The sequence below is a fragment of the Mastomys coucha genome, unplaced genomic scaffold, assembly GCF_008632895.1.
Source record: "Mastomys coucha isolate ucsf_1 unplaced genomic scaffold, UCSF_Mcou_1 pScaffold8, whole genome shotgun sequence".
NCBI classification, from domain to species: domain Eukaryota; kingdom Metazoa; phylum Chordata; class Mammalia; order Rodentia; family Muridae; genus Mastomys; species Mastomys coucha.
Window position 1 is genome coordinate 53285922 of NW_022196914.1, and position 13951 is coordinate 53299872.

General features: G+C 41.8%; 1 protein-coding gene across 7 annotated transcripts in view; it reads left to right on the forward strand.

The window, feature by feature from the left end:
- Positions 1–13951, forward strand: part of Mtx3 (metaxin 3) — a 30101-nt gene that overhangs the window by 4202 nt on the left and 11948 nt on the right. Inside the window, exons 7-10 of one of the 7 annotated variants that reach the window (XR_004115695.1) lie at positions 193–350; positions 700–801; positions 1556–1644; positions 3601–3627. Coding sequence is in view for 3 of the 7 variants with exons in the window: in XM_031360151.1 (XP_031216011.1) it covers positions 193–350; positions 1556–1644; positions 2204–2362 (406 nt within the window). In the remaining 4 variants the exon portion in view is untranslated. Of the gene's footprint in view, positions 1–192; positions 1645–2203; positions 2771–3600; positions 9699–13951 lie in introns of those variants that run through there. The other 6 variants (XR_004115696.1, XR_004115694.1, XR_004115693.1 and 3 more) reach the window with 6 other exon arrangements.

Consider the following 13951-nt stretch of genomic DNA (forward strand, 5'->3'; position numbering starts at 1 on the left):
CTTCTTCTGAATAAAATAAATGGTTAGAGTATTTTTAAGACTACTTAGAAGGTAAAACTTAGACTGCCTCACTTTTAGAAAGAAAAATGGTAGTAAGCCATTTAAAGTGTGATTTGTCTGTTAGACTTGACAGAGAGTTTGAATCCTAAAAGTGCCTTTAAGTGCTCCTGAAGGAGAGTCCTTTGTCTCCAGGCCTTCCACCTTGGACGCCTATGTGTTTGGTTTCCTTGCACCTCTTTATAAAGTGCATTTTCCCAAAGTTCACTTACAAAAGCACCTGAAACAGCTCTCCAACCTGTGCCGCTTCTGTGATGACATCCTGGACAGCTACTTCAGGCACGGTCCTGGAGGTAAGTCAGCATTTCTTCAGCCACTGCTTATTCCAATAGTCTCCTGACAGTGCAGAGTAGAACAAGTTTGTGGATTGTCTTAGATTCCGGTTCATAGCTTCGAGACCTGGTGGTTTTCCAGTCTCCTCTGCTCCCACATTCTTATGTACATGGAGAGAGAGGCATTTGACTCCCACCATCCTCTGGACTTTACACTTTACGTGTGGCTATCTATAAGTATTGCCCCCCTGAAGTGAGTCATTTTCTTCTCAAAGGTTAAACCACACTTGCTGAGTCCCTGCTGAAAAGTAGTGTTTATCCTCATTCGAATGGGCAATCACTTTAAATGATTCTTACCTGCTGCTTCCAGCATTTTCCTTCATGAACAGAAATCAGTAGCAGATTGACTTTGGTGAGGTACACTCCCATGATTCTACCACTTGAAAACTGATTGCACCAAACTGGAGATATAGTAAGTAGAGGGCTCTTGGCACTTAGGATGGAATTCTCTGTGACTGGGGCCTTGTGCTTAAGGGACGGGGGCACCAAGTTTGCATTTGTGGAGGTGGCTGAAATTGTCCTTTTAAGAAACAGAAGTTACGAAGCAGCTGGCTTAGGTGGACAGGCTGTCTTTTGTCATGAGTTATGGGCTTTACAGATAGGGAGGGCTAGGAAATGGGACATTAGGGAACCAAGTAGCATCCAACCTTGTCCCTCTGGAGCAGTGGCTAGCAAGCCTGACTGACTACACAGTTCATTTATACTTCCCAAATTAGAATGTGCTGGGATCAAGCTCAGAAAATCCTACCTTTAAAAGTCCTTTTTAAATGTCTTGGGTGCCTGGTGAGTAGATGGTAGGAAATCGACGCCTTAGCTAGCTGCCTGTAGTGTTATGATCATACCTGAGGTATAATGATTCAAGAGAGAGCCAGCATCCTTTACTAACCACTATGGCTGGCTGCATGTCATGTTGCTCAGGGTCCTCCATAGATACAGTTTTGTGTTTTCCTTTCTGATTTCTTCTGGAGCACTGTTGTCCCTCCTAACTTTCCCCTTGAACCTAAAATTTTTTTTTTTCTCCATTTCTCTTTTGTTTTCTTTTGGGGGAGGTGAGTAGAACAATTGGAAGGGTGGGTAAACTGAAAAGCATTGTTCTCAATCTTAAAACAGCATGAAAGTCTTACAAAGTTGCCTTTTTTTCTCTGATTTCTCTTCTGGCTTCTCAGGCATCTCCCCAGCTGGACAAGAAATGGTAGATGCACACCTGCAGAAGCTCACACAGCTTGTAAATAAGGAATCCAACTTAATTGAGAAGGTCGGGTGATTTCAGCTGTCATTTTCCTCTCTGTGGGAATGTAGTAATGTGGCCTGTGTATCCACTTGTTTGAGTACACTTTTAGCAAAGACTGATTTAATACAGTGCTCTGAAGCCAGCAGCAGCCTGATTGCAGTGAGCAAAAGCTGAATAATTGTATCGGTTTGCTTTTCACTATTCGTTTGTATTTATCAAGTTGGGTGGCATAGACATTGCCTTTAAAGACAGCAAGTCAGAAGCGAGCCTTGCTTGCTGTCCTGGCTCTATCCTGAAGTTATTTCTGCAGCTCTAAGCGCCCATGCCCCATCTTCCTTAGCAGTAATGTCTCTCTTCTTTCCCAGTGCCCTCCTGCCTTCTGGTCTTCTGGCCTTAATGTGGTCTGCAGTGTTTTTAACCAGTTTAATTATTTTCTCACTTTGGAGAGTCTCAATTTGTCTAAGGACCCAGGCAGTGGGGAGAGAGGCAACTGTGGAAAATTTAAGAAGAATTCCAATTGGAAGCATGAGAAAGGCTGTACAGATTCTCGTCAGGTGTCTGATAAGCTCATTCTCTTTCACAGGCACCGAGGTGTAAGAGCTTCATGGGGTTAGCTCATGCAGGCCTCCTGGAAGTTCTATGTGCAGATTCTACTACTGTCCCATTTCACAGATGTGAAGGTGTGAGCTGTTCTGTTACCTGCCAAGGTCTTTGGGCTGAAGCAAGTCGAGAGCAAACTTGACCGTAGACACAGGGGCTGAGGCTCCAGCCTGAGTCTTGTATGCTGGTGTGCAGCAACCAAATGAGATTGTGTCTGTTACCCTGGGGGTGAGGAGGCTTGCCGCTGACATTCTCAGGGATGGCCTTTGTTCCCCGTGTTCTCTTTGTTGGTAGTCTGAGTTAAAGCCTAGGTGGGTTCAAGTCTTGGCTTAGTCCAGTATGCATCCTATTAAGATATATGCAAAGTGCTACGCATGGTCAAAGGATCTCACTCATCTAGTAGATGAAGGCTATTTGACAAAGTTTTCGTATTCTGTATGTTGGGAATTCTATGGGGAACTATGAAGTACCCATACAGGCAGAAGACAAAGCTAGGATCCCCATTACTACTTTATATGTATCTACCTTGGGTCTTCATCAGTTTATGAAAGTCTTGTAAGCCAGTCACCAGTATCTGCTCTTGTGTAGAAGTTTTGTTATGGTTGGTGTAACAGTGTAGGGCAGCAGGTCTTCTTAGACTCTGTTATAATTTATAGTGAAAGGCCAGAGCTTAAAAGAAAGGCTAATGCTTGAGAAACGACTTCTTGCTGGAAAGCAAAAGCCTTGCTACAGTTGTTCTCTAGCACACGCCCTTTCTCATCTGAAAGTGAAAATTAATCTTTTATTTTTCTGTCTTTTGCAATCCTTGCACATACACACTTTGCTAAAATGTTTTCTCCTTGTGTTGGAAGAGCATCCTGGGAAACAAAGGAAGTTTTAAATATTCTGCATTTATTCAGTGCTCTGAAAACAGCCTGTCTAGTGGGTGAATGATAGGATGTTATTTTCTGCCGCTTTTGTGGTTTGCTGGCAGCTGCTTTCAAGTCTTTTAAGGAGTGAGGTTGGTAGAGAACTCAACTCCAGATCTGCATCTTGCACCGTCTGTGGTAGCCTTGGTGAAGGTGGTTTGTGAAGATCTAACTAAGTGAGGAGTAATCCCTGTCCTAGTGTTCTAGAGGTGTGAGTGTGTGTCTCTGAACTTCTTGGGCATTTTAAAAATATGCTTTGTATGAATTGTTTCTTGTAGTCAGCTTAGAAGTGATCAGTGCTTGAAAGGTATGACATCCATAATTTTTGAGGGATTGTTTATCAGAGGAAGGTACTCCATCAGTCCTACAAATACCTGGTTCTACCCTCTTCCAGGCTGTAGACTAGATGGGAAGGCCACTCTCCACAAGAGTAGAGCCTCAGCCTTACTCAGATGTCTTGTACTTTCCACAGATGGATGGCAACCTCCGCCAAAGCCCCCAGCTTCTTCCTCGGAAGCTGCCGACCCTCAAACTGACTCCAGCAGAAGAGGAGAGTAATTCCCTGCAGCTGCTGTCACCCTGATAGTCACAGCCAGTTGCAGCCAGTCTTAGGATCGTTGCAATAATTGGTGATGCCAAGTGTACAGAGACCCAAAGAACACTGTAATGGGTTTAAGACTAAAGCAGAGGGATCTGTATGTGACTTTCTTTTTAAATTAGGAAAGCTATTATTTTAGCTTGGCAGTGCATTTTAAATAAAGGTGAATGCTAAGTGAACTGGGTGGGTGGGCGGGCAGGGCAAGCACATGGTACTGTATATAAAATTCCTGCCTTAACCCTGGCAGATCTTTGCCTTTGGTTCAGGTGTTGCTGACCAAAAGCTGCAATTCTGTTCTGAATGTGCATTTTTAATTTATTTAGTTAATTTATTAACTTAGTTTTTCTTGGACTCGTCTCAGTACATATTATGTGGCTTTTTGGCTGAGACCTTATTCTTCTTTTTAGAAGTCTGATGCTAATTTTAGGAACCAGGAAAAATAGAAATTATTTCAATAGAAAAGCCTGTATTTAATTTTAAAAAGCAATGAGGAATGTGCTTCTTAATTATTCTCTCATAAGTCTGCTCCTTTGGCAGTTTAGTACTACATATACAAATGTTAAAGGTGGTTTATATAATACCCCTGATAACGCACGCACACATGCCAGTATGACTAAGTACTTGCTGATAGGTTTGCTCTAAGCTAGCAAAGGTGAACATGGCAGCCTTAGACCTGTGTATTTCAGTACACTGTTGCCTACTTGTTCCATTCTTATATCAACCCCAGAACTGGAAGTCCAGCTCCTCTTATTGTATTGTTATTATGCTCAGTTAACTGTTAAGTTTCCTTGGGATGAGCCTTGGCAAGGGTCCTAGATCCACTCCTGTGTGTCCGGTCCCAGTGCTCTATTTGACTCAAAGCAGTTTGTTTCACAATAAGCTTACCATGTAGTCACACTTTCTGACAAACTATTATTTCCTGTTCATTTTAATTACAGTTGAAGGATCCAAAGGAATGAGTCAAAAATAGCAGGTTTCTAAGATGATTTATAGTTATTGGTTGTAAATGAGCTGTTCAAGGATTTGCTGTGTGGTAGTTTTACATTTAATAGAAACGTGCTGATTTTAGTGGCCAAGGTGCTTCTGCTATTGTAAAACTACTTCTGGGATTTTAAAAATAGGATCATGTTTGGGATTGTATTTTACAAGATTACTATGGTGCTCAGAAAATGTTACCGAGTTCTATAGAAACCAGACTGTGTTGTCTAGAGACTCGGCTACTGTGAGCAGAGTGGCGCTCAGCTGCATTTGACCTACATCGCTCAGTTTGCTCTGTGTTTTGGTAGATGTAAGTCTTAGGTCACTATAAATGCTCATTCTTGAAAGCTTTAAATAAGACAAGGTAATCCTCACAGTCTTGTCCATCTCTTTGAGTGCATTTGCATTTAGGACTTGTACTCAATGAGTTTCACAATACTTGTTTAACAAAGGGTGTGCATTCATGTGTGTGTGTGCATGTGAGGAAGCACGTGTGATTTAGAGTGTATGATGCGGGAATGAATGTGTGCTCGTGAGTGTGGGTTTGTGCATGTGTGTGTGAGTGAATGTGTATAGGGTAAGTATATGTATGTGTGTGTGTGTGTATGTGGTGTATGTGTGTGTGTGTGATCTAAGGCAAGTTACAACAATCTGAAATCTGAGTATATCTGAGTATTGTGTTTTAAAATTATTGATCAAGAGGCTTCATTGTCTCTAGGATTGATTTTTATATTGAAGAAGGACGGTTGACACATTAGTCATATATCTGTTTATGCTTTAATCAGGGTTAGTCATTTTCAACTATTATTAATAGTAAACCTTCCAAAAAGTATTTGAAGTAGTTTATAATTGTAAAATGCATGTAAGAATGGGACAATTATTTTTGAAAGATAACAATTCCTAAGAGAAAGAACCATATCAAGAGTACTAGATTGTAGGGTGATGTTAGGAGATAATTCTGAGGTAAGTTCTGCTGATGTCTGTGAGGAAGGGACATGTGCTTGCATGGTAGAAGAATGTAGCGGCGGACCATGTTCAGAAGAATCTAGGCTTCAACCAAGGAGTGTGCTGTACCAAACTCTTCTTAATCAAAAGGGTTCATTTTAGAATAACAAGCACTTGTTCTTTTTAGTGGAAAGGATGTCTGTAAAGTGGTCACCCTGCTCTGAACTGCTGTTAGCCTTACGTTCTGTAGCCCATGTGCTTCACATTTCTCAGATGCAGAACCTTAGTTAGCTGAGCAAGAACTGAGATGTAAGTTACTGAGTTCAGCTCTGTGTCTAAGCAAATGGGACAACAGGAAGCAGTGACTGAGCACAGAATACTTCAGGGACCAGGCACGCCACTGAGAAGCTCTTAGCTGGACAAAGGGATGGATCGTGGTGACCCTGTCAGGATATCCGTGTGTGCATGCGTTTGCTGGGGGAAGTGGTCCACGGCCTTGACCAAACACTGTGAACCGTTCGTTGTGTGTCAGAGGTGGTGGTAGAGGACAGTATGAAAACAGGGACTGTGCTCACTTTTATTTTTGTTGATTGTACAGAGCTAGAAAAAAATTAGTTTACTAATTCCCAGAGGAAGACATCCTCAGTGAACGCTGTCGTCACAGTGGTGACCTGACACTGAACAGGGACGTCGGGGGTTCTTTAGAACTTGACTTCACAAAAGGCTAACAGTAACAGATGTCCATTTAGAGGTTCTTGGATTATTTGGGGGGTACTAGAGGACCCGACACTTCTTGGAAGCAACCATTTTTATTTCCAATTATAATCCCTAAAAATTTATAATTGATAAATATAGTAACACAGGGAACAAAGATACTTAAGTTAGATCTAAGTTAAAATGTTTTCAAAGTCTAAAAATGGGCAAAACTAATATCAACAGAGGCAGAAACTCGTGGAATATTGTAAGAAAACCATGTTGTTCAGGTAGCTACATGTGATAAAGTCGTACTTGAATTGGGTACTGCCTCTCAAATGTACCTACCAAGCTTGCTCAAAATGTTTTTTTTTTGTTTTTTTTTTTGGTTTTTTTTTTTTTTTTTTGGTAGGGTCAACAGTTTTTCAACAGCCACAACCAAAGCTACTCAAAGGCAGAATGTAAATATTTAAATATGCTTGGGAGCTGAATGGATGACTCAGTACTTAAGAGAACTTACTTCTCTTGCTGAGGACATGGGTTCAGTTCCTAGGACCTGTGGCAGGTGGTTTACAACCTCTGGAAGTCTAGCTCCAGGGGATCTGGCACCCCCTTCTGGAATCCATGAGCACCTGTACTCAGAATGGTTATGTACCCCCCCCACACACACATACATACATACACATAATTAACAGTAAAATACATTTAAATATACATAGGAAGCTGAAGAATGGGGCCATGGACTATGTCATTTCCATTTTTGTAATGCTTAAGAGTCTATAATTATTCCAAAATAAAAGGATTTTTAAAAAGCAAACCTAATAGAGTAAGTTTATCACTATCTACATATCTTTATCTTAAAATTTAACACTGTAGACCTAGTATTTAGTTCCAAATGAGAACTATATTATATATTGATAAACTTTGTTATGTCATTCTTGAGTTTAGAGAAAAAGCAGCTCGGGTTTCTAACAGACACTCTCTGAAGATCCCCCTTGCCTTGTGAGCATGTTTCTGACAACCGTACACCAAAACTAATTTTCCATTAAAATATCAAGATGCTTATGATTTTATGTTTCTAATGTATGTTTTCTCCTATGTCAGCTGAGTTCATAATTGAGGGCAAGATACTTTGAGTCCTCTCCTCTGTCTGTGTGTGAGCTTTCCTCTTTGCCTGCTACTTCTTTCTCTCTGTGTATTCACAGTGTGCACCTTGTGCACTGACATCACCCTCTGTTGCAGGAGGTGTGACACAGCCGTGCACAATTTTTTTTTTTTAAGCTCAAAGGGAGTTTGTGACTTTGTGTTGTCCTGGTTATCTTTAGAGTTGAAATTGTGAGCAGAGCCACAGAGGTCGTCTGGGTTGTGACGATGGTCTTTGTGTGTGTTCTTGGCGGTAGAAGTCAGAGGTTTGTCTCCCTGCCTCAGCTTCTGCTGTTGTTCACGTGAAGTTTATATTTATTTCTTACTGTTTCCATGTTTTTTAAACAAATTTTAAAGAAGTTCGTGGGTACATGAAATTGCAGCTCAGTAGTCCGGGCCTGGAAAGGCCAACTGAGGCGTCCCTGGTTTTCAGAGCTGCTCTTCCTGATGAGAGCCAGGAAGACTTTTGTTCTTTGTTAGTGTGGACGTTGCTGGTGGTGTTGTAATCTCTGGGGGCCCAGGATGCTTGTTTTGTACTCAGGACTGTTGTCCAAAACAAATGAGGACTCTGGGAATTTAAAAGGCTTAAAAAAATATTTTTCCAGAAAAACAGTCCATGAATTACTTAAAAGAATTAACATTCTTGAATAGCAGCATGTGATAAAAGGGAAGCTTGAGCTGATTGCTTGTGAATAATGAGGGTGTGTTGTGAATAATAGAGGATTGCTCCAACAGAATGCTAGCTTCTTTCAAAGGGGAAAAAGGCTAGTTATTTTTATGACCTCATTACTATTAATTTGAAGTTATAAGGTAAAAACATTTAGTTTATGCAAGAGTAGATTCTAAGAGGGTATTTGGCAGAATATATTGTTCTTATAAGTTTGTAAAATGCTGGATTATGCAAAGCTGACTTGCTGTAGGCTTTTCAGAACCTTTGATGTGTTAATGTGTGTTTTTGGTTTCCAGCTTCAGAGATATTTTATTTTATTAGCAAAGAGGACAGTGAGCCAGGCTTCGTGCGGGCACATGCACAGAGGACAGTGAACCAGGCTATGTTCAGGCACATGCACAGAGGGCAGACTGAACCAGGCTATGTGCAGGCACATACACAGAGGACAGTGAACCAGGCTATGTGCAGGCACATGCACAGAGGACAGTGAACCAGACTATGTGTAGGCTCATGCACATCTCCCATGGGGGACTCATTGTCTCCACTAAGCACCTCTGTTTAATATACTAGTTCCCTAACTTACTTAACTGAGGATTTTTTTTTAAGTGGGTGTTTTCTGGGATTTGTGTTCAGAGAAATTTACTTAGGAGAACATTGAGTATTTTGTTCTCTGTGCTCATTACAAAGTTTCTACTTTGAGTGTTTCTCTGGTAATAGTAAGGGTAACTAAACAAGCTTCATTTCATCCCAGAGTGTAAACCAGCTCACCATTTTGTCAGCCTTTGCAACATATATACACAGTCACAGGCTCAGCGCTCCAGGGCTTGGATGTACATTTGAAGCACAACTTGCCTGGGGTTCTGAGTGCTGGTGTAATGGTGAGCAGCCAACAACATGAAAAGCTCTCGAATCTTAGTTCTGATGCTTTGGTTTTCCTCTTGAAGATTAGAGCAATGCCTGTAATCATGTAGTTTACATTTCCCAGATCCTTGGCGATCACGGGAAGCACCCTGCCAGAGTTTGCATCAGCCTCTGAGAGTCATCTGAGAAGGAAAAGGCCATTCTGGCTGCTTGTTCTTTGGTCCATGTGCTGCTGCCATCTTGATCTGATGGAGGAGGGGTGTACACAAGCCTTTAAGTTCATATAGATGATTTGGGTTTCTCTTACATTGTATTGTTTTGTAAAATAGGAACTGTCTTTAAGTGAGACTGAAGTTTTGTAGCTTTACTTTAGCTTTCTGGAAGATCAACAGAGGAAAGGACAAGAACTACATATGATGTTTATTGGCTCTGTCTCCCAAGGCAGTCTCTGGATGGGAAACAACTTAAGCATCTGTACAGGTGTGCAAATACTATAAGCAGCAATGTCAGCCATGGCCTCATATTCTAGCCTTGCCTACTGTGAATGTATTTTACCTAGAGCTGATGTAGAAATAGCCAGAAGTGGAAATGATGGTCATTGTTAAGAGTCTATTCTGATAAATTATAAACTGGATATAATCTTAAAATAGCTATTTTCTCAATAAAATTTCAAATCACCTGAGTGTTAATTCTTAGTGTATATCATTTACTCATTGATGTGGTTGCCTTTCTTGAGATGAACCTGAAAAAAGGTACCGGTCACTGGGTGTTGAGGCTCAGCCAGAATAAGTACTGTTTGTTTTCACCCATTTTGTCTAGGATACAGAGGTGCCATTGTGAGATGTGTACTCCATGCCAAGTGGGTAGATGCTTACTCTTCTAGGCCACTGACGTGTATACCACGCCAGACACCTGCAGCTGTGCATGGTTGTGGCTTGTTCATTCCTCAGTTCTGTCAGTTTCGCTTCCTTTGCCCTTTAGTTGGCCCCCAGTTCAGCAGTGTTTCATTCAGCTGAATGGAGACATTAAGGAAAGAACACTGTTTTAGGCTGGATGGAAGTTACTGGGTTTTTTTTTTTCTTAGTGAGTACATATATGTGCTTGTGTGTGTGTGTGTGTGTGTGTGTGTGTGTGTGTGTGTGTGTAAGTGCATATGTGGGAATGAGCAGTGCACAGGCCAGTAAATAAGCTTGAGTGTCATTTCTCAGGTGTTACCTTTTCCAGAGTCTTTTACTGCCCTGGAGTTCACCAAGTAGGCCAGGCGAGTCCCAACTCCATCTTCTCAGTGCTGGGATTACAAAGTTTGTGTTACCACATCCAGCTTTCTCAGTGTCAGGTCTTGGGGTCAGACTTAGGTACTCATAAGCAAGTACTTTATTGACTGCACCATTTCCCCAGCCCCCCATAACCTTTTTCAATGGGGTAGGACATGTGTCTGCGGAGAACATTGTGGTTTATTTATAGCTGTTTTAGAGCAGTCCCTGATAGGAACCTGATAGGTGTCAGCCAGAGTTGTTTTCATTGGAATAGAATTAACATGTACTAAGATGTGGAGCTCTTCCAGGACCTGTTCAGGTAAGTATTTCTCTTGCTTCAGAAGCTGCTACATCTTTGCTAGGTTTTGAATTCACAAAGAACCTGAATTGGCTGTGATGGTGAGACATGGATGCCACCTGCTTCCTGCAGAAGAGCCACACAGAGTGCTGCAGTTGGGTGTGTGGGATTACACTGAGGAAAGAGAACTACCTGGAGGTCAAGGCTGAGAGCCATTCAACAAAGAAGTCAAGGAATTCTTATTCTTAATTGCTCCCGTCCGAGGATTGGCCTAGTCTAATACTATTTGGGGCACTGTGAATTCCTGAGTAGTGGATGGCAGGCTACAGCACAAATAGTATTTTGCTGTTCCTTTGTCACAACAACAGCTATCAGGAAAAGTGAAGTTTTGCCTGCTTCCATTTGCCCCAGCAGAATGGAGATAAAGAGCTGAGGGGCTGGGGGGAGAGATGGCTCAGTGATTACGCCTATTGGCTGTTCTTTCCAAAGGACGCCAGTTCTGTTCCCAGCACCCACAAGGCTGCTCACAACTGCCTTAACTCTGCTTCCAGTGTTCCAAAGCTGCCTTCTGGCCTCTTCCCTTAGACACTGCACACATGGTAAAAAGGTATACAGGCAGGATACCCATGCACATAAAATTAAGCTTAATTTAGAAAAAAGAGCTAGGAACTATAGCTGGGTTTGAAGTGAAAATGGTGGTGAGAGGTCAGGATTTGCCTTTCCTGTGATCTGGATGCTAAGTAATGGCCGTAGCCTCTTCATGATCTCACAGGAGCCTCAGGAGAAAACCGTAGTCGTCTCTCCAGGTGCAAGGGTCAACCTCCTAGGATACTTTTCAGCATCTGTGATCAAGAGATGAAGGCAGCTGTACATCACCAAAGACATTTCTAATTTCTAACACAACCAACCGAGGCTCCAAAAGTTGTACATTTCCAAGTGGTGGTGGTGGGGGAACACTATTAGCTTTGTCCTTTGGAATAAGAATGGAAGGAACAGATAAGCTTTCACATTATAAATACAGCTAAGGGTTGGTTTCTTAGGTCTCACTGGAGGGTGGCATTCTCAAGAGTTCACATTTTGAAAAAGCTAAATCTTTTGCTATAGAAGGAAGCATTGGTATTTCTCCATCAGGACAGAAAGCAAACTGACTTGTTTGAAGACATCTCAATGTTCTTCCAGGTTTGATGTGCAGTATTCCAGTTTCCCCTTTGAGAGAGAAAATTACCCTTTAAACCCAATAACCCATTTGCATTTTGAATCATACATAACGTCTTGAACCCCTGCTAAAAATTGCTTAGGAAAAATGTGTGTGTAGGTGTAGAAATTAAGAAAAGAGGAAAGCATTGCATGTGTATACAATCAAGACTAGTTCTAAAAGCATGCAGAATGTGTAACCATTGAGGCTCATGGCTGAGCATGGACTCCTGTGAACTTAATCCCCTCCTGTGGTTTTGAAGCTGTTTATCTCTCACTCTTGGCAGGCTCAACACACATCCTCTAGTCTCTGGTGCCATGTGGAAGCCGAAAGTGTCCACACCATTTGAATCCCATTTCTGTCCTGCGTCCTTAATGCAGAAATCTTTCATGGTGGTGCTGAGCAGGAATGGGTTCCAAACACTAGTTCATTTGAGGCTATAAGAAGGCTTTCAGAGACTGCATTCGGCGAACTTACAGTATGAGATAAATGACTGTGGTTTCAGTCTAGGACTGTCTGGGCTTGGCTTGGACTTTTATTTCATGTTGCTATAACTGTTTTGCACTCAGCCTAGGTGATTTATAAAGAAAGGAGACTATCTCTTACCATTATTGAGGCTGAAAGGTTCAAGAGTAAGGAACTGGCCTCCGGTGGTGGCCATATGCTGTGTTATCTCACGTGGGAAGTTCAGTAGAATGGAAATGAGGGAGAGAGGGAGGGGCTAGACTCACCCTTTTATTAGAAACTCGCACAAATACCTAACCCATTCTTGTAATGCTAGCATTAGTCATTCACAGGGCAGAGCCCTCATTGCCTGATCCCCTCCTGAAGCTTCCACCTCTCAGTACTGTGGCTTAGGGATTAAAGTCCTGATTCATGGTCTTTGAAAGAAACACTAAAACCATAGCAAGTAGCAGTGACTTGCCATCTACTTGGGTTCTCCTCTGCCCCACAGACAGAGACCTCACTGCAGAAACATCCCTCCAGAGGCTCTGAAGAAACAGGAGAGCTGCCTGCTGTAGGGAGAGGGCCGGGCTGCAGAGTTTAGAAGCACAAATTGTCCAGGTGGAGAAACCAGTATCATGGTTAAAAAGCAGAGGATGAACTCAGACCGGTCATCAAGGGATTTATCAATGACTTAATCATGATTAGGGGGCTGAAGAAAAATAAGATGGAAAAAGAAATGGATCCGGAGTTTAAAAGCCAGGTTTAGTTTAATATGCCAGGATGGTGATTTTCAGTAACTTGATTTTTATTCTGAAATACTCTTTATTATAATGAAGCTAGATCTAGAGGTGTGGATGTTTCTATGTGTTTTTCTAAACTTATTAAAATGTACAGGATAATGGGGCTGAGGGATGGCTCAGTTGACAAGGTGCTTGATGCACAGACATGAGGACCTGAGTTTAGAAGCTCAACACCAATACAAAGCACATGTCTGTTACTCCAGTACTGAGACATGGAGACCGGAAGATCACTGGGACTTGCTGGCCAGCCAGTCTGCTTAGACCAGTGAAGCTCCAGGTTCACTGAGGGACCCATATCAAAAAACTAAAGTGGAAAAGCCACCAAGAGAAACATTCAATGTTGATCTCTGGCCTCTACAAACACATGGACCTGCACATGTGCACATAGTCACATGGACTTGTGCATGCTCATGCACACACACAAACATCACAGTGCATAGGATACAGATAGAAAAAGTCCTATATTGGTTCTTATGAATAGCTCTGATTAGCTAACTGGTGTCTGTTTCTCCAGTCGACTCCTCCTTTCTTTATGTCCCTCGACCCCTCTCTTTCCTCTATATATCATAATCTCATGGTATTTGCTATTCTGCAATAAACATTTAATAACCAGAAAGTCCCTATAGGCCACTTACTACATTTAATATTCCCATGGTTTTCAGTGATAGTATGGGGTTTTGTTGTCTGGATGGAGCACTGCTTTATTTTATCCCTTCTGAGGTGGGTTCCTCTTACAGTGGTCTATCCGTACCGCCTACACTAAACTGATTCTCAGAGAGATTGTACCATTTTACATCCCTGCTGCCCTGTGTGACAGAGACCTTATTACTGCAACCCTACCAGCTTCACATACTGTTTTTTTCTTTTTTACTAACTTGGTCCAAAGTAGCATTTTAATTATTCAATATATAGTCTCAATAACTAACAAGAGCGAATATT